Source organism: Convolutriloba macropyga, chromosome 4 (assembly GCF_964194025.1).
Source record: "Convolutriloba macropyga chromosome 4, txConMacr16.3, whole genome shotgun sequence".
In the NCBI taxonomy this organism is placed as follows: domain Eukaryota; kingdom Metazoa; phylum Xenacoelomorpha; order Acoela; family Convolutidae; genus Convolutriloba; species Convolutriloba macropyga.
This window is the reverse complement of record NC_134471.1, coordinates 34998883-35018006: the sequence shown is the minus strand read 5'-3', so window position 1 is coordinate 35018006 and position 19124 is coordinate 34998883. Positions and strand designations below refer to the sequence as shown.

The 19124-nt window shown below is 34.7% G+C and overlaps 1 protein-coding gene across 3 annotated transcripts in view; it reads left to right on the top strand.

The window, feature by feature from the left end:
* The window catches only part of LOC142337638 (uncharacterized), a 114803-nt gene that overhangs the window by 32899 nt on the left and 62780 nt on the right, over nt 1-19124 (top strand). For 2 of the 3 annotated variants that reach the window (XM_075387022.1, XM_075387020.1), the window contains exons 6-10: nt 572-612; nt 918-1079; nt 7244-7382; nt 15557-15668; nt 16192-16348. In XM_075387022.1, the coding sequence (XP_075243137.1) occupies nt 572-612; nt 918-1079; nt 7244-7382; nt 15557-15668; nt 16192-16348 (611 nt within the window). The remainder of the gene's footprint in view (nt 1-571; nt 613-917; nt 1080-7243; nt 7383-15556; nt 15669-16191; nt 16349-19124) is intronic. The other variant, XM_075387021.1, reaches the window with a different exon arrangement.

Here is a 19124-nt window from a genome sequence, read left to right as displayed (position 1 = left end):
AACTTTTGCTGGAAGGCGTAATTAATTGCTTTTAACGAAGTTTGAAGCAATTATTGTTTACGTTTGTGTCTTTTTAATTCAAATTTTTTGCTGTTGATCTTTTTTTAATTTCACTTAAGTGACTTTTGCTCGCTTGAGTTTTTGAGTGATTCTTGAGTTTTTGTTGGGGCATCAATATGCGGATTTACCCTAACTTTTGCTGGAAGGCGTAATTAATTGCTTTTAACGAAGTTTGAAGCAATTATTGTTTACGTTTGTGTCTTTTTAATTCAAATTTTTTGCTGTTGATCTTTTTTTAATTTCACTTAAGTGACTTTTGCTCGCTTGAGTTTTTGAGTGATTTTAATGCGCGAAAGTCAGAAACTAAGCCTGTAGCTAAAATAAAAGTGATTGCGAGTGCTGAATTGCACATTGCCAGTGTAGTGTAACCATAAAAATTTTAGCCCATGTCCTTTTGCCCATGTCTTTTTTTTTGCCTCTCCAGTCATTCGAGGGCAATTCGTCCGACGGTCGTCCATTTTTATTTTTGTGTTAACTTACCATGTGATTTGACTTGAACCTGTGTGTTTAGAAAGCGGGGCTTCTACAGTGACTTCGACGACGAAGAAGCACGTAAGTTTTCAAATTAATTTGCAGTCAATTCAGGCATGTTTTTGAGTTTCAACATTAACTTTGAATGGCTTGGCCTAGTCTTCAGAACTTTTATGGTGATGGGTAAATGCAAATGATTGATAGGTCGCATTACGTTTATAGGAGTTGAGCTGGAAAAAACGGACCATTTGACTGCTCCTGGGCTATATTTTCTTTTTTGGAGCAAAGCTCCAAAAGTTAATTCTTTATGCTCACTAATTGGGGATTTTGTAACATGTTTATTGGTGTATGTGAAAGTCTGAACCGTGATTTTTATCCGCTGCCAGGATATCGTAGAATAATGGTCAACAAAATGTACAGCAAAAATGTACCAATCAAGAGACCGCAGGGTAGTCACAACACTTCAAGTACATTAGCCAATCCTCGCATCCAGCACCAGCAACCGTCGCCTCAACAACTCTATAAAGCTGGCTTTCATTTTGCACAAGGTCTTCATCATGTATCAGCACCTCTCATTTTCTCCCCATCTGTACTGCTCTGTCGTTTTCCATTGTGTCAACTATAATATTCTTGTTTTACGTAAAGTCAAAAGCGCCAATAAATAGATAGTATATACAGTAGCATGCAGAAATATTGCTCTAAAGCATTGTGTTGTTTCTTTCCAGTTTATCGGAAATAAATATAAATTGCAACTGTGTTTGCCTCCTCCCCTTATCCCGTGAAGAATTTTTTCATTAGAATGTATTGATAAAAGCTTATATAGCCTGATAAGAAGTTGGTGGTACTGGTCGTTGCAATTGTTTCGTTAGAAACGTTATTAATTGTTATAGAATTGTGTAGAAGTATCAATTATAATGGGTTTCTCTATCCGGACGGAGAAGGGACAGATTTTTAAAATTAAATATAGGTTATATATCTCAGGAGATGGGTGGTCAATATTTTTTAGTAGCGCTGATTTCACGTGTAAGGTTTATTTGCTCTCAAACGAGGCTGTATAGGAATTGTTAGCGTCCTGGTGGTCTTTTCTGTGCAATTTTTGTCCGATTTTTAAAACTTTCGGATACTTAAAATGTAATTGTTTTAGCTTGGGATATAATTTTTCTATGTACTACAAGTGGCATTAAGTTCAATGGAAAGGTATCTAACTAAATCGCCTAGAATAAGGAGTCTCGCCAATGTGCGATGGCACAATGTTCCGACTCGCTGATCCACAATCTTGTCTCAATTGTCTGCCAATTAAAAGCAGAGATAGACTGACTGGAAAGAAGTTGTTCATGTTTTGCTATTTATTAAACTTTGATCGATTCTTCAAAAAAGACAGGCGTCTATTTAAAGAAGACTTCACACCAGAGATCACTAGAATGATCTTTAAAATGACACACCAGAGATCACACTTTTGTTTCAGTAGAATGAAAACCCGAACAAGAGTTGCAGACATGAAATCAAATCTTAAAAAAAAGAACAATTTTATCAGGTGCGCACCTAATTATACCAAACAGAAATTGAGATCCAAAAATCAAAATATATCACGTTTTGAAAATAAATGTCAAACTGTAATGTATTTTTAATAGCCGTTCTCATCTTCTCAGCCGGCTATTATTGTGCTCGTATTTTTTTTTTTTTTTACTTCGTCAAACTTTTTTTCGCTTTACCATTTTGCCGCTTTTTCGACATTTTGCGTGAAATCTTTTTGACTTCTCTAGGCTAGTTTCTCTCTTCTCTCATTCTGCTAAAAGTGAATTTGAACATCAGTTGCTAAGCAAAGCAATTCAAAATGAACAGAGTCGGTATAAAAAATTGAAGTCAGAAATAGAAACGGGATAAACCCATAAAGCCCAATTTTAGATGCCCGCTATTTGAAAGTCGTTCCTGTAAGTCTTAGTTACCACCTCTAATGCTTATTGGTGTTGATAGTAGCCCCTGTAGCCTCTCTCTAAGAAACAGAAGTATGTTCAACTACGAAATGCCATCAAAATAAATCGGACTTAAAAAATATTTTTGTACAAAAATCTTTTTTTTTCAATATCTTCTATTCGTTCAATCCCAATCATGCTTATTGGAATCAACGGCGGCTATTTTCCGGCAATCTGCCGGTTATGTTAATTAACACGTTGCGATCAATTTGAGATTCTCAATTTAGACTTTCAAGTTAGATAAGTTAAGAAAATGACCTCTGCACTCACTTATAACTCGGAATTGAGAAAGCGAAATGGGATGAAATTCAAGTACAGGTTACCCAAGCTATGTAATCACGAGGAAAGGCAAATTTCAGGTTAGTAATTTTTGCCCCAAAGTTTTCTAAATCTGTTAGTGTTAATAGCCGCAAAGCAACAGCTGGGGCTATTATTGGCCTTCTCTCTTTTTTTAATTCGTTTTTGTTACGACCATATGACGTCACAATCCCTTCAAATCTACTTTTTGTTCATTCGTTCATGCAATTTTAACTGAATTGCGTGCGTGACGTCATTTTTAACTTAATGGAGTGAGATTTTTTGTTCGTTCGCGTGATTAAGTTTCTGGTCGCATTTGACTCATCCAACTCTCCAAAATGACTTCCTGAATCTGAAATTGACTTTTCAAGTGCACACCCAGTTTTACCAAACAAAAGTTGAGATTTAAAAATCAAAACCTATCTCGTATTCAAAATCAATATCACAACCTATCTGGTATTCAAAATCAATGTCAAACTATGTCTTTTAACTGACACCTTGCGATTAATTTGAGATTCTCAATATAGACTTACTTTTAATTCAGAGGAGTTAAGAAAATGACCTGGTCACTCACTTATAAATCGAAATTGAGAATGCAAATGTACTTGAGGATCAAGTACAAGCTCAGGTTACCCAAGCTATGCAATATCGAGAAAAGGTACGTTTCAGACTAGTTATTTTTGACCCAAAAGTTTTTCTAAATCTGTTATAATTAATAGCCGCACATCAATAGCTCGGGATGTTTTTGACCTTCTGTTGACTTTTTGTTCCGTCAAGATTTCTCGCAAACATATGACTTGACAATCACTTCAAATCTGCTTTCTGTTCATTCGTTTATGCAATTTCAACTGAATTGAGTGCGTGATGTCATTTATCACTCATGGTTGAGTAAGTTTTGTTCGTTCGCATGATCAAATTTCTGGTCACACGTGAATTCAATCACTCTTAAAAATGACTTCCTGAATCTGAAATTGACTTGTCTTTACTTTAGTTCAAAGAGATAAGGTCAAGTGTGTCCGTCACTAAATGAAGGTTATTTGAGAGCACCTAATAGAGGCAGCAATAACAGATTCTCAATCAAAATATAACATCTCAGCATTCAATGAAAGAGTTCTAATTTGGTCCGTTCCTTTTATCTTTTGCGAATGCATATCTACGAAGCTATTGCGGCTATTTTCTGGCAATATGTCAGCTATCTTTCAGACTTTCAATTACACCTCTTCGCAAAACCAGTTGGACATTTCAGCAATCAACATTATTGCTTAGTCCAAAAGTAAGCAGCTAATTTTAACCGAAAAAGCAAATGAGTGAAAAACAAAAGACAAACTCAAAAATTTCTATTTTTAAAAAAATAATATGGCGTCAATTTTATATCTACTTTATGCTTTCAAAAGTAATTTTAAATTCAGTATGCTTCATTATTGACTCATATAGACTTTACTAAATGAGACTGATAGGCAAGACAACAAGAAAACGGTCAAATCAAAGTTCAATTTTAAAAAAGTTGTCTAGTCATTTTTAGTATAAACTGTCTAGTCATTAATAGTATAGAGATTCGTACGCTTTCGATCGCATGCTACTACTGCAATCACTAAGATCTTTCGCTCAGACTGTAACAAACGTACAGCAAAAAGTCTGAGGTCAGAACTTCAAAAATTTACAAAATCTGTGCAAAAATAAATAGTTTTAAAGTAATCAATACCGTAAACTTAAAAAAAGATACAATATATAGATTTAATAGATCTCGTCAGAACTTCAACGAGACTTCTCAGTATTGTGACTTAGTTGACAGTGGTCAAATTTTGAATAGAGGCACCTTGATTCAAATTCGCCAAAATCGTTAGTTGTCGGAGAGCAATTCGAAAAACAGCATATATGCACCGTTACGACAATTACGTCGTATTTGCTGAACTCAATAGTTCTTTTTTTGTATTTCGAACTTCGTTAGGCTCTTAAAAAAGTGATGACATTTATACAAGAGAGTTACATTTTCTCTACTTCACCAGAGTGTGTACTAGAGCAAAAAGCATCAGACATTCAAATTAATTCTAATATGAAATTTGCATCATGTTAAAGGAAAGTTTTATCAGGTGATTTACTATTTTTCACCAAGAAACGAACAATGGGATTCAGAAATCAACATATATCACTTTTCAAGTTAAATTTCAGTATATCAGTATAAAGTCTTTCAAGTAACAGCTTCATTATTATTCTGCTTTCTTGGCCTCAGTTTAATTTCTAATATTTTCTAATAGCTCGACTTAATTCATAAGAGTGCGGAAGTAAAAAAAAGTTCTCTCAAGTCAGCTTTTATTACTTAAATGGGATTTTCAAAGTAAAATAACTCTTTCTCATTGTATTGGGAGGTTCTTTAAGGGCAGTTTTATATTAAAGTCTATTTTAGACATCACAAATTTGCGATAAAACGTCTCGTAGAAAAGTTTTTGTAGGTTTCATTCCTTTTACTGGTTTTTTGAGACTACAGGTTTGCGCAGCTATTTTGTGGCCATGTGCCAGCTATGTTTGAAAATTTCTATTTTATCTGTTTGGTGCCGGACGCAGGTCCAGTTATATATCGCTAAGCTAAATTATGCTAAAATGAAAAGTTATTTTGCTTCCGGTCTTGTTTTTCTTGGGTTATCCTTTTACCATGAGTTTCGGTTTCTCTCATGTAGTACGAGGTTTTTTTCTGAGCTATAATCTGAAAAATGTTTAGTCGTGCCGCCCACTTACTCTGAGAAGTTTTTCTCATTATGCCTTTTTCATTTTTTGACTGTTGTTGTTGTTCTAGGCCCGTTCAATTTTTGACTGGCATGTAACTGTATTGTGCGACTTCCGTATGCAATGTTAAATTAATTCGAGGATTTTTTCAGCAATATTACTCTTATTTTTTGCGTTATAGGGAAACTTTTGATTAATTTTAGTTAACGTCTTTTAAACGTTTACACGCTTTTTGGGCAAGCGTTTACATGCATTTTTTAATTGTTTTGAAGAACGGGACGGTTTTGACGATCAAAAAACATCTTTGTTGCAGTCAGCTTTCAAGTTCAACTTCAAATCTCCAAGGGAATTTTTTTTGCTCTTTCTGAAGTGTCTGCCTTCAAAATGAAGCCTTATTAACAAGCAATGTACATGTACCTTCTTTTATTTCTCAAAATTCTAAGAAGTGCTTTCGAGGAACATAAAATGCCCACACTCGGATGTGTAGGGAGTTGAACTTTTGGTGGCTTCGTATATCTGAATCATGTACAATTTTAGATGGTAGGCATTCTGTTTTCAATGACAATTCAAATGTTAATGAGTATTCTGACGTCGCCTTTCTATTCAGACTATTAAGTTCAGTTTTCACTCATTTTTTCAGCCGAGATTTTCATATTATTGACGATTTGTTGCTTAATTGGTGTCTCTGAATTACTATAGACAATTTCCTTCTTTGGATTCGCTTTTTCTCCATTCCCCCCATTAACGTATTACAGTATCGTTTATTTTTTGTTTGTTTGTTTTGTCGGCAACGGTGAACTTTAGATGCCGATGCGTGGGTGTTGTCTTGTTCTGAATTATTTTGTGGAGAGAACTGAATTTCATTACGCCCTTTGGAAATTATTGAAACTAATTGACATTTTGAAATGAAGCTGAGAAAGCATCATCACCGTGTTTACTTGATTTGGTTCAATGACTTCTCGTTAAGGCTCATTTGTGTTGGTTAGTTGAACTAGAGTTGAATTTGATCTTTAATTTGATGTCGTTTTTGGTGTCAAGTGGTATTATCTAAATCAAATTTGATCCTTTGTAAAGGTCAGTGGCTTTAGTTTCGTGGCTAGCCTCAGTTGCATTTTATCAGATTTTAAAAGATGGCGCTGTGCACACTTTCACAATAGAACTTGATAGAAAATTTGATTTATGGATACTACTGCAAAGACTATCTGGAGATATTGAAAAGGTTAACTAATAAAGTAAAAAACGCTGCACAAAACAATTTTTAAATGATGAATGAGATTCATAACTGAGAGATAAATAAATGCTGATCTATTTTTGAGAGAATTTCAAGACCCTTTTCTCGCATCGTCTGCGCATGCAGAACAAGAATTGTGTGCCCAAAAGAAAGCTCTTTACGGGTGTAGCATCTCTCAAGAAATTGAAGATCTATGAGAATATGTTAAATAGCTTTTCATACAGTTGAATAATGCCCCATCTGCTTAGAGTGTCATTTAGTTTTGGAGTTGATGTTTTGTGTGGTGTTATTTAGTCTCTGTTTCTGACTAAAATTGTAAAGTAAGAGACTTGAATAGTTTGTGACTTTGGAGAGATGGTGCTATAGTTATCTATTTTATGAATCCCTACTATAGTAGAGTTCGTTAGTGGTTTTGGTGTATTGTTACTTCTAACAACGTTAGATTATTGTTTGCTACATTTCACCTATTATTATTTGAGTGTTTATGTAGTTGGTGAGAACGGTGGTGCTTACCTGGGCGGAGGCGTCGGAGCTCCCCTGTTCGATCCCCTGTACGGGTATTACTACTACATGCCTTATTCAAACATCACGGACCAGACGGTTGTCCGTGAGAGCATCAAACACCAAATGTGAGTAGCATATTAGATTTGTCCCATCTGCTTCACTGCAACAGAAGAACTGAAATAGAATAATTGATGATTTCGTACCTTTATCATAGTATACACAAATTGTTGTCACATCTCTTGAGGTCATACAACCCATAATCAACGCCAAAACACTTATTTGTTTGCACAGGCTCGTGAAAACAACATTTTTTTTACAGCTGCGAAGCTGTAAGCTGAGCGAAGCTATATTGCGGTGCTCTTGGTTTTTACGACTCGAAGAGGAGTATTGGTTTTCTTTAGGTTTTTTTTTACCGGAAGTACTATTCGTTCAGACGATGTTTTGACCTGAGAGCGAAAGTGAGTAAAATTGCAGTGTGAACTAATATTTTCTGAGCGAGAGAAGTTTTTTTATCATGCGCTGCGATTAGTGAATGACTTTTTGACTTTGAAAAGTAGTTTTTGACTGAATGGCACATATAGATAACTGTTTTTGGCCGTTTTTTCGTCCAAGTGCCCCTTTTTTTTGCTTGCAATTTGCTTTGTTGTAGAAATAATTTTTATTGGATGCTATATTGAAACGTAAACCTCGGAAATTGATACCACAGTGTTTTGCAGAGCCTGAAAATGCGTTTGAAGTTCAAAATTGTCACATTTCTAGATTTTTTAGTTAATTTTTGTCTTTTTTCTAGTAATTTCTTCATTTTTGGATCTTTCAGCCGTCTTTTTGTCAAAAATCAGTTAACCTAGCACCGTCTTTTTAATAATTCATATACTCAACGCCTCTTTCTATCTCGATGTAATTTTGTCTTATAAAATTGTACATATGCTAATCCGATTTTGGTAGTTTTTTTCCAATTGTTCTGTTTTTTGTTTGTTTTTTTTTAATTACTAGCACTAGTCTTTTTGTGCAACATGAGGGACTTAAATTTCGTTCAATAAAAAATCAATCATTTTTGGCGTTAAGTTTTTGAAAATCTATTTTTTTTATTGAAAATTTTTTTTCATAAATGCGGTCTGAAAAATTTAGAACATTTTTTGCAAAATGTTTTGTAGGTTTGAATTCTGATTTTGCCTTTTTTTGTTCCGTTCAGGATGATGGATCTTTGTCTCGGATGTTTTGTTGTTTTTACTATGTCTCGAATGGTAAACATTAAAATGTAATCGTTTTCTTCATTTGTTTTCAAAAATCAAGAATTAGTCTTTTTATTACTGTGTTCCTTACATTCTGTCCATGTTTTTCACATTCTAGTTTGTATCATTCTGGCTTTGTCCTTGCATCTATATTTTTATCCGTTATTTTGATTTTGTCAGTTGTTAAAAATCGAATGATTTCTCGTTTTTCTTAGATTTTCGTCATTTCTTTGGTTTGCAATTGATTTCATTCATCATACATTAGTCCTGAGAGTCTGCTAGAAAACATATCCCAACATTTCTACTTATTACTACTTATTGCAGTTTTCTTCAGTCCTTGGTATTGTTTTTAATTAATTTTTTGCCTTTGATTTTTATTCTGCTGCGTGTGTTTTCTATCAATTTAATTTTTGAATTAGTATGAAATCTTGTTGTCTGGAATATATACATCAAGGAAGAAGTATGTGTTGTTTTTGGCTTATTTGCAGTGATTAGAAATCTAATTGTAGTCGTTTTCCGATTCTCAAATTTGCGCATTATTTATGAAAAATTTAACTTAGTTTCTATGGTTATTAAGGGCAAATGGTTATTAAGGGCAAGAGTTATTTGAGGGCAATTGATAGCCCTGTCAGCTTTTTCATGCTTTTGGTATTTTGGCCATCCTAGTTATGTCGCACTTTTTTAACGTTGCCAAACGTTTTCAATAATATAAAATTTTGCTGCGTTTTGTTTCTCTTGGTGATAGTTGTTTAAATTTAACTAATTTTTAGATCAGACCTGGGTAGGTAATGAGTTAAAGGTTTAATACAAAGGGTAATGACTTCAGCTGCAATTACGGTTTTTTTGTGTAGTTTTGATGCTTCGAGTCGCTTCCGGAATTCTTCCGGTTATGTTTTTTTTTGTTTCGTCCTCTGACGCTCTTTTTTTCGTTTTACATTTGTTCATACAGCAAAGCTGAAAAAGTCAAATTTTCCGAATGACTATTTCCTCTCACTAACGGCATTTGCGCGCGTGACGTCATTTCTCACTCGCTTTAGCAAAAGTTTTTAGGTCATTTGCGTGATTAGATTTTGATCATACGACTTACCTCACTCAATAAAATGACTTTAAAACTTAAGTTTAAATTGAATTTGTTTAAGGTCAAAGGAACTCATTTGTGCCGTAGAGGTCCCTAATAAGAGGTTTCTGCGGAATGAATTTTAACAAGCTTTATTAATTTATCGCTGAATGTTTTTTACCTAATTTTTTGAGCGGCGTCAATTTTTTTTTTCAATTTAGATCTTTATCTGTTTCTGTCTCTATTATATGGCACGCAGGTCTGTTCTTTCGCAGCTATTCCGGCAATCTGCCGGCTATGTTCTTCGAGGAAATGGATCCGTTGTTTGTAGTACAGTCACTGTTTGTAGTAGTTGTTTGTAGTAAAGACACTGTAAAGTTGGCGACTTGTTAAATTGCTGATTAAAATTAACAGACGTCGTATGGTCGTAGTTGCGGATGATTTGAAAGAAGATTATGCCCAAACTGGTTCAGATTGAGAATTCTCCAAGTTTTTTTCAATTTTATTGGAATGAATTTGAGTCGGGAAATCAACAGCGTGAAAAAAAATCGGAACTTTCATTGGTAGACTAAATTGGAGTGGAACGAAAAGAGTGGTTTCCTGTTCTTAACGCTGTTTTCGTGAGAATGGGAAATTGATGTGTTAAAGATTTTCTGTAAATGAGCAAAATTTTTTCACGTGCGTCTTTTTCAAGCAGTTTTTGTTGTTTTGCCATTGTTTTCGATTTAGAGGTATGAGCCATAGTTTTAATATAAGGTTTCTACTGATAAGATTTTTCAATTATTATAGCTGTTTTATTAGTTGTAGTTTTCAGCTGCTCTTGGTTTTTATGTTTTGTCGTCTGACGCTCTTTTTCGTTTCGCAGTTTGTTCTAGAACATCCTGTCGTTTTGCGTTTTCAGTCACTTTTTCACACTTGATTTCTTGCTTTTCGCGTGACCTAAATTGCTCGCATTCAGAAATTACATATGTTGCTAAAACCAAGTTGGTTGTAATTAACGAGCGCATAAGGGACTTTCAGCCTAGTGGTTAATGCAGTCGGTTCTTACGCCGGGGGCTGTGGATATGTACCTCTGCATCGTCAAAAGTTTGCACCAAAAATTGTTCTCAAATGTACACCCCCTTTGAATAAAAGTTGGCCGCTATAACTTTTCCAAATCTGTTTCCATTTGTATTTTACGGCAAGCAAGTCTATGCTTTCGCAGCTATTCCGGAAATCTGCCGGCTATGTTTAATTAATAACCAACGTCCGCCTCTCAACTGCTATTATTTAAGAGCTCTCCTTTTTTTAAATTTGCTTTGTCTTTTCACATAAATCAGGATTTTCACGTGTCTTACTCAAGTACCACGGGCCAGACGTTTATCCGTGAGAGCATCAAACACCAAATGCGAGTGGTATGTTAGATTTATCCCACCTTCATTTTTGCGAAAGGTGAGTTGAAATTATATATATAATGATGATTTCGTACGTCTATGATGGTACAAACAAATTATCAGTCCCGTCTCTTATGAGGCCGTAGAGCTCGTCAGCGCCAAAATTTTTGTTTATGATCACAGGCTCGTGGAGGCTTGTTCACCGTGGAAATATCCGTTGTTTGTAGTCTTTTGGTTGTACAAGTGTAAAGCTGGCGTCTTGCGGGTAAATTTATCATTAAAAATAACGGACGTCACATGATCGTAATTGCAAATAATTCGAAGGAAGGTTATGCCCAAGGTATTCCAGATTGGTGTTTTCTCGAGGTTCTTAACGTCCCAAAGAAGTTATATTTTTCTCCATGGTTTTTGACTCGAAGAAGAATATTGGTTTGTTACAGGTTTTTATTAAATGCACTCAAAGGTTGTAGCAATTATATTAGTCCTGCGGTATTTTAACGACTCGAAGAGGAAAATTGGAATTCTACAAATTTTTAATCATTTTTACCGCAGTGAATATGAAGCAGGAAATGAAAAGCGTGAAAAATTGGGAACGTTTCTATTGCTGAGGAAAATGGAGAGTTGAGCCGAAAAACTGGTTTTTTGTTCGTAATGTTGTTTTTTGTTCTTAACGCTGAATTTTATGGTCTTTTTTATGCGATTTTTCGCTTCACCAATTTTTCGTCTGACGCAATTGACTTTTCCTCAAAAACGGGATAAACAGGTGGCCCCCAGCGGGCATTAAGTGCTCTTATAGCCTTTCAGCTCATTGGTCTTCAAGTATGCGATTAACAGAAACTGTTTTGGAGACTATACTTATGGTGTGAAGGGCGGTTCTTAGAAGTTGATCCCACATCCCCACCCACCCATCGCCCCCACATCAGTCTCCCAATCTATTTTTGCTCCCCCGCTGCAGTGCACTCCCGCTGCGCTCACTTACGCCTCATCAATTAAGCTAAAGCTAGCCTCACGAAACCGTGCCTAGCTACTGACAAAGCCAACCACTCGCCGGTCGTTTGAGAGCAATTCGCCCGACGTTAGTCAGTTATGTTTGAATAATAACCGCGGTCAGCCTCTCAACGGCTATTTTTAGGAGCTCTCCTTTTTTAATTTGCTTTCCCTTTCGATCACGTTTATTGTTTTTCAAAACCAGGTGGTTTTACGTGTATGTCAAGTGTTTTTTCGTGATCTTAATATAATTGTAAGTTTTTCGTTTTTATGTGCATTTCTATTACATGAGTAAATAATTGTATTTTTGTCTCTTTGTTTTTATTGCATTTGACTTTTTGCATTAAATGACGTTGATTTTTTTAACTTTTCACGAGGGGTTTCTTTAAACAACAGAGTTCTGAAATTGTTTTTTTACTCAGAGGACTCTTTGAATCGTTTCCTGAATTCCTTGGGCTATGTTTTCTTAAGATCTGTTCACATTTTGATTGTTTTTAAATTCAAATTGGATTGATGCTTTTAGTTGCGCCGAAACAGGAAGTGGAGTGGAAAAGCGACGGGTTTTGTGGCGTGAAATAGGTTTTTGTTTAATCAATCAAAGTTTTTTAAATTAGATTTCAATGACTGTCCTGTTATGTTTTTTCTGTAACTGAAGCCTGTTTGTTCATGGATTGAATTTTGACTTCTTTCTCTTTGATCATTGACTTCAGATTTGTGACCCTAATTCTGTTTTCGCATATTGGACCTTTTGTAGTTTTTAATGTATTTAAATTAAGAATTGCTGGTAAAATTCAAGGTCGAATGTAATTTTTTAATTATAGCTGCGAAGCTGTAAGCTGAGCGTAGCTATATTGCGGTGCTCTTGATTTTTTTTGTTTCGTCATCTGACGCTCTTTTTTCGTTTTACATTTGTTCACACAGCAAAGCTGAAAAAGTCAAATTTTCTGAATGACTTCGTCCTCTCACTAACGGCATTTGCGCGCGTGGCGTCATTTCTCACTCGCTTTAGCGAAATCCTTTAGGTTATTTGCGTGATTAGATTTTGATCATACGTGACTTACCTCACTGAATAAATTGACTTTTGCACTTCAAAACTTAAGTTTAATTTGAATTTGTTTAAGGTCAAAGGAACTCATATGTGCAGTAAAGGTCCCTAATAAGAGGCTTCTGTGGAATGAATTTTAACAAGCTTTATTAATTTATCGCTGAATGTTTTTTAGCCTAGTTTTTTGAGCGGCGTCGATTTTTTTTTCAATTTAGATCTGTATCTGTTTCTATCTCTATTATATGGCACGCAGGTCTATTCTTTCGCAGCTATTCCGGCAATCTGCCGGCTATGTTCTTATTGTCCTCAAAAACTGGATAAACAGGTGAAGCCAGGGGACAATTAAGTAGCTGAGGAGCTCTCCTAGAGCCTTACTAACCTTTAATTATGCGCAACATTGAACTATTGAGGAGACATAGGTTCTTGGTGTAAAGCGTGGTTCTTAATTTTAAGAGGTTGACGCACGCACACACACCCTTCAGTTACCTTACCGCGACGTTATGTGGTTGATTCTTTGATTTTTGTTTTAAGCGTTCTATTTTGTCTGGAAGTTGACTCAATCACTTTTGTGATCTGCCAACCCCTAATAACAAAATCTACTTCAAAATTTCTGGAAATTTCTGATTTTTTTCTTTTGTTTCAAACTTATGAAGTTAATTTTTCCACCTTCTAGCTTTGGCTATATCTTTTGTTAAATATCTCAGATAATTTATGGTCATAATTTTTAGTTCCTTTTTGCTGTACTTTGATTATTTAAGAGTTGCTTTTATGGGTTTCAGGCTCATTCCCGTGATTTTTTTTCAATTTTTCTAATTCTTGATTGTTTAAATTAGTTTAATAATGTTCTCATAATCTTCTGGAAATACTGTTAGAAAAGAAATGAATTTTATATTCTGAAAAGTTTCTTGGGGCTGTGTTTGAATATTATTGATTCCTTCTTTTTGATTCTGAATCTGTATCATTTCGTTATCATCTTTATCGAGACAATTATTTAGCAGGATTGCTTGTTCTGATTTCGTCAAATTTTGTCCATCTCATTAACTTTTGGCCTTTTTCGAAGTTTTGCTAGTTGAAAGATTTTACGGTGATTGTTCTCTGTGCATTCATGGGGGTAATTTTTCTCAAAATTTTTAATGCCGCTTTGGTCTACTAAAACGGTTATTATTTAGTTTTCTTGTTTCTTACCAAGCATTCTCCTTACGCGGATTTTATGAAGATCTTCATAAGAAAAAAATCATTGAAGAACGTTTTTCCGACCTCTTATCGAGAAGTCAAACTACAGTGACGTTTTAGTCATGATGAGGCTGTAAAGGGCGAGTAGTTGCTTAGAGTAGACGTTTTCAAACTGCTCGAATTTGTAATCTTAAAGAACTGGAATGTGAAATTGGTTTTTGAAGAAGTTTTCAGTTTCGAAAAGAGAATTTTTTTCGCGTGAGGCATTCGACTTCTGTTTTCATTGTTTCTGCTCGTGAGTTCTCGCGAATGCTATTGTCGGTGATACATAAGTTATACTGGAGCTTCGAGGTCTTAGCGCTTATTGACGAGGTTTGTATTGAAACACAGTCGATCCTATGCAATGTTTTTCAAAATGTTAGGGAGATTTTCAGCTGTTTTTTTGTTCTGGTTGGAGCATTTTTGCTTAGTCACACTTAATGACCAAGTCTTATTGGTTTTCTAATAAAACTTCCAATAAACCTTTTGATTGTTCGTTTGATAGCTGATGGTTTTCTAAAAAATTGTCGGCGTTTGTTCTTTTTTTTAGTTTCAGTGTGTAGTGTCAGTAACGATATATAGCAAAATTCAATCTAATGTTATTTGTTAATCTTGTTTATGGCATTGACACGTTTCAGTAAAATGTTAACGCCTGTTTTAGCTTTGATATGTGTTGTTTTCTTTTTGTTGTCTTTTCGCTTGATCTGAATTATGACGGATTTGATCAGCCTCGCCTTGCAGCAAAACTTATCCATTTAATGTTTTTTTTGCAACTAATTGTTTTATTTTTAAACACTATTTGTTTCCAAACAGTTGCAGTTTTTTTTATTAATTCCTTTGTTTGTCGGCTTTTTTGTCACCATGTCACTAAGTGTAATTAAGAGTTTATGGATTTTTAGTATGATGAGTTAGAGATTTCAGTATGAAATTTTTTTAATGACTTGATGTTAAGTTGTTATTCTGCTCCGTTATTTTTTGCGTTTGTGGGGTCATTTACTCTACTGACAATCAGAGGCTAGTTTTTGATGGTCAGTTTAATTGTCGATTGTCAGTTACTTGATTGTTCGTTTGTTCGGATTGTATTTCAGGGCAAATTTTTAAATTAATTAGGGTGAGCTAGAGGGATCGTTTTCTAACAAAAATTATGGCTCTGACTTCAATAGCGTTCAGTTTTGATTCTCCTGAAATTCAGTTTTCCTCGATATTTGATAATAGGTTATTTTTAGACCATCTGCGCCGTCTATTTTACGCTATATTATTTTTTTTTTGCTTTTTTGGGAATGAAGAATTTTGACTCGATTTTGCTGCAATTAAGAAAATCTATTGTGTAGCTTTTAAATGAAGACGCTAATTCATAGTTATAGTTTATATCTGGAAACGTTTTTTGTTTCAGAGAATATTACTTCAGCGTGGAGAACCTGCAGCGTGACTTTTTCCTCAGGCGCAAGATGGATCCTAAAGGATACCTTCCCATCTCACTTTTAGCCTCCTTCCACAGGATACAGGTTAGTTCTCTACATAGTGATAACTATTTTCATGAATAAAGGTGAGAACTATGCTCAAATATAGTGCATAAACGTAAGTAGAGAAAATATATATAATAGAAAAAGTCTTATCTTTCCGAGCTATAATCGGATATGGATGAATTTCTTCAAATTTTAAGCAAAAAATTGCGTTTCTCAGTACTGAGATACGATTCAGAAAAAAATTATTGATAAAATCCATAAATTTCAACTTTACCTGTATCTTTTTTAGGGGCGGTAAGAAATTACAAAAGCTATTAATTCCATATACATGCTCTGTGTTTATATACTGCCTAATCCTACAGCCGTAAAAACAAAACTCGACCGCCCAATCCTTAAGAAAAACCTCTGCGGATGGTTTAAACCTCAGACATCAGATTATTCTGAATTTATAGCTCAACCTTTTCGATAAAGCAGACAATGCTTGCGAAGCCTACTGTGAACTTCTGAAAAATCGAACTGATGTCTTAGAAAGCTAATAGATGTCGATTTTTATCTGCTCTAGGCGCTAACATTGGAGACGAGTGAGATAATTGGAGCGATAGAGAACAGCAAAGAAATAGAGCTGAGTGAAGACAAGCTTCTCGTGAGGAAGAGGGTGGACCCAACTGCTTGGCCAATCATAGATGAGTTCAACCACTCGGAGGAGATGAATATGCTAGGTAGGCCAATACTCATTTAAATTATGATTGTAGTTGATATTAATGCATTCGGAAATTATTTAGGAATCGCAATAATTCAACTTGACGTTTTTTTTTTAAATCAAAGGTTCATCTGCTTTGTTTGTGTCCTCATTTCGGCCTGGAGTATTATTTGTGATGAGTATAATTGAAACTTATAACTATGATGGAAAAGATCATGTTTCATTGCGTTCATTTTGCTGTTTTGGGATTCAGTCGAAATTTATGAACTTGGTGTCTAATTGCCGCCGTCAGCCTCACAAAGGTATTATCTATTACAATTGTATTATCTATTACAATTCGAAGTATTTTAATTGCATCGACGCGCTGTTTTTTTAACAACCCGAAGAGGTATATTTACGTATTTTTTTTAATAGGTGATTTGTTTTTTCGCGGGATGTAAAGTAAAATTTCGCACGTGAAAACAAGAGTTTAGGTAAATCTGCTCAACAAAAGGCAAAAGCAGAGAGAAGTTTTGAAAAGATTTTCCATACAAAAATTATTTAGGTGTAAAATCTTTTTTTGCTAGAGAGGGGTTTTTTCAATTCTGTTCAGCATTTTCCATGCGTTTTTTTAGATGTTCGACCAATTCAAAGATTTATTAAACTTCAAGATGAAATTTTAATCTAATTAAAGTCATTTTGACAGTTTCGACCCTTTTTAAAGCAGTTTTTGTATTATTAATAGCCGCCTTCAGCCTCTCAACGGCTATTATTCAAAGGCCTCTCCTTTTAAATTTGCTTTACTTTTTGATCACGTTTTTCGCTGTACATAATTAACGATTTTCACGTTTGAATTCTTAATTCACTCACTGTTTCAACTGAATGGATTTCAAATTCTTTCACGCATTAAATTATGCAATATGGAGAATACTGTCAGAGTCAAAAGATCAAAAGAGACGGGGTAAACCGATGAAGCCCGGTCATTAAGTCATTGAGAATTAGGTTATCAAAGTTCATTAGAGTGTTTGCTAGCTGACATTAGTATTGAGCTTATTAGCTTTCAGTTTAGAAGCTAAATTAAATATAGCTTTTGTATCCAGCTGAAACTGCTCGCAAAATTACAAATAAAAAATTGGTCAATTTATCTCCTTTTTCTTTTTCTGTTTCAATCCCGACGTGCATCAAGCGTGTCAACGGCGGCTATTTTCCGGCAATCTGCTGGCTATGTTTTTTGATTTTCCCATAGTCTATATAGTGGCAACAGTTAGTCTTTATGATAGTAGATGAAGTGACCTTTCATTTGACGGGAATGAGTTTTATGTTGTTTTGGTTTCAGAAATTTAATTTCAATGTTCTTGATATTTTCTTTTTTTTTTCTAGGTTTTTCTCGTTTTTTTTAGTCAGTAAATAAGCAGAGGTGGTATTCAAAGATGTACATAGAACAAGCTTAAGAATCTAAGTTGGAGAAACTTCTGTTTTTTATTGCTCTCAAATTAAGTTTGTAGCAATTATATTAGTCCTGTCGGTCTTTTTGCAATTTTTCGCTTGATCGATCTTTCGTCTGACGCTTTTGACTTTTCGTCCTCAAAAATGGGATAAACAGGTAGCGCCCAGCGGGCATTAAGTACTCCTAGAGCACCTTAGCTACTGACGAACAACCGATCACAAAAAACACCCGATTTAGAAAATTATAATTGATGATACAAACTTATGCACAGTTTTTTAACTGCTTGGCTTTATCGGAAATAAAGAGCCATTTGATATTTAGTAGAGCGGCTCATATTTAGGCTGGGTTCCTGATCGGTGTATAATTTTTTTATCTGCTTCTACCTGAGGATATTGAATTTCTTAATGGAAATATTCTTTGCCCTAAATTGTTTTATAATTTACTGTCATTTTTTCACTTTAAATCAGTAGTGGTTTAAAATAACCTCTCATGACGTCATTTGAAGCACCTTAGTGAAATTCCTAGTCCCCTCCCTGCAGAGCTCCCACTTTTTATTTGAGAGAAATTTTACTTAATTTGGTCGGTTATTCGATCATTGAAATTTTATTCTAATATTTGGACGTTATAGATTATATAAATTGTTTGACTACATCTTATTATGCTCTACATTCTCACGGCAATAGGTCTCATTTTGTCTATTGAGGCATGTTTAAAATATTTTCGTGCTTCAAGCTACTGTTGACACCAACTGTTTTCGAAAATATATTAGCAATTTTCTTGGTTTTTAAAAGCGGCCCTCATCTCAGCCGGCTATTATAGCGCTCCTATTTTTTTTACTTCGTTGAGCAAAAAAATGTTCCGCTTTACCTCATTTTGCCGCTTTTTCAACATTTTGCGTGAAATCTTTTTGACTTCTCTAGGCTAGTTTCTCTCTTCTTTCATTCTGCTAAAAATGATTTTGAACTACAGTTGCTCAGCCAAGCAATTCAAAATGAACAGAGTCAGTAAAAAAATTGAAGTCAGAAATTGAAACGGGATAACCCATAAAGCCCAATTATAGATACCAGCTATTTGAACGTCGTTCCTATAAGTCTTAGTTACCATCTCTAATGCTTATTGGTATTGATAGTAGCCCCTGTAGCCTCCTCTCTCTAAGAACCATAATTATGTTCAACTACGTAATGCCATCAAAAAAAATCGGACTTCAAAAATATTTTTGTACAATTTTTTTTCAATATCTTCTAATTGGAATCAACGGCGGCTTTTTTCCGGTAATCTGCCGGCTATCTTTTTTTATTTTCCCGTAGTCTGTATAGTGGCAACAGTTAGTCTTTATGATAGTAGATAAAGTGACTTTTCATTTGATGGG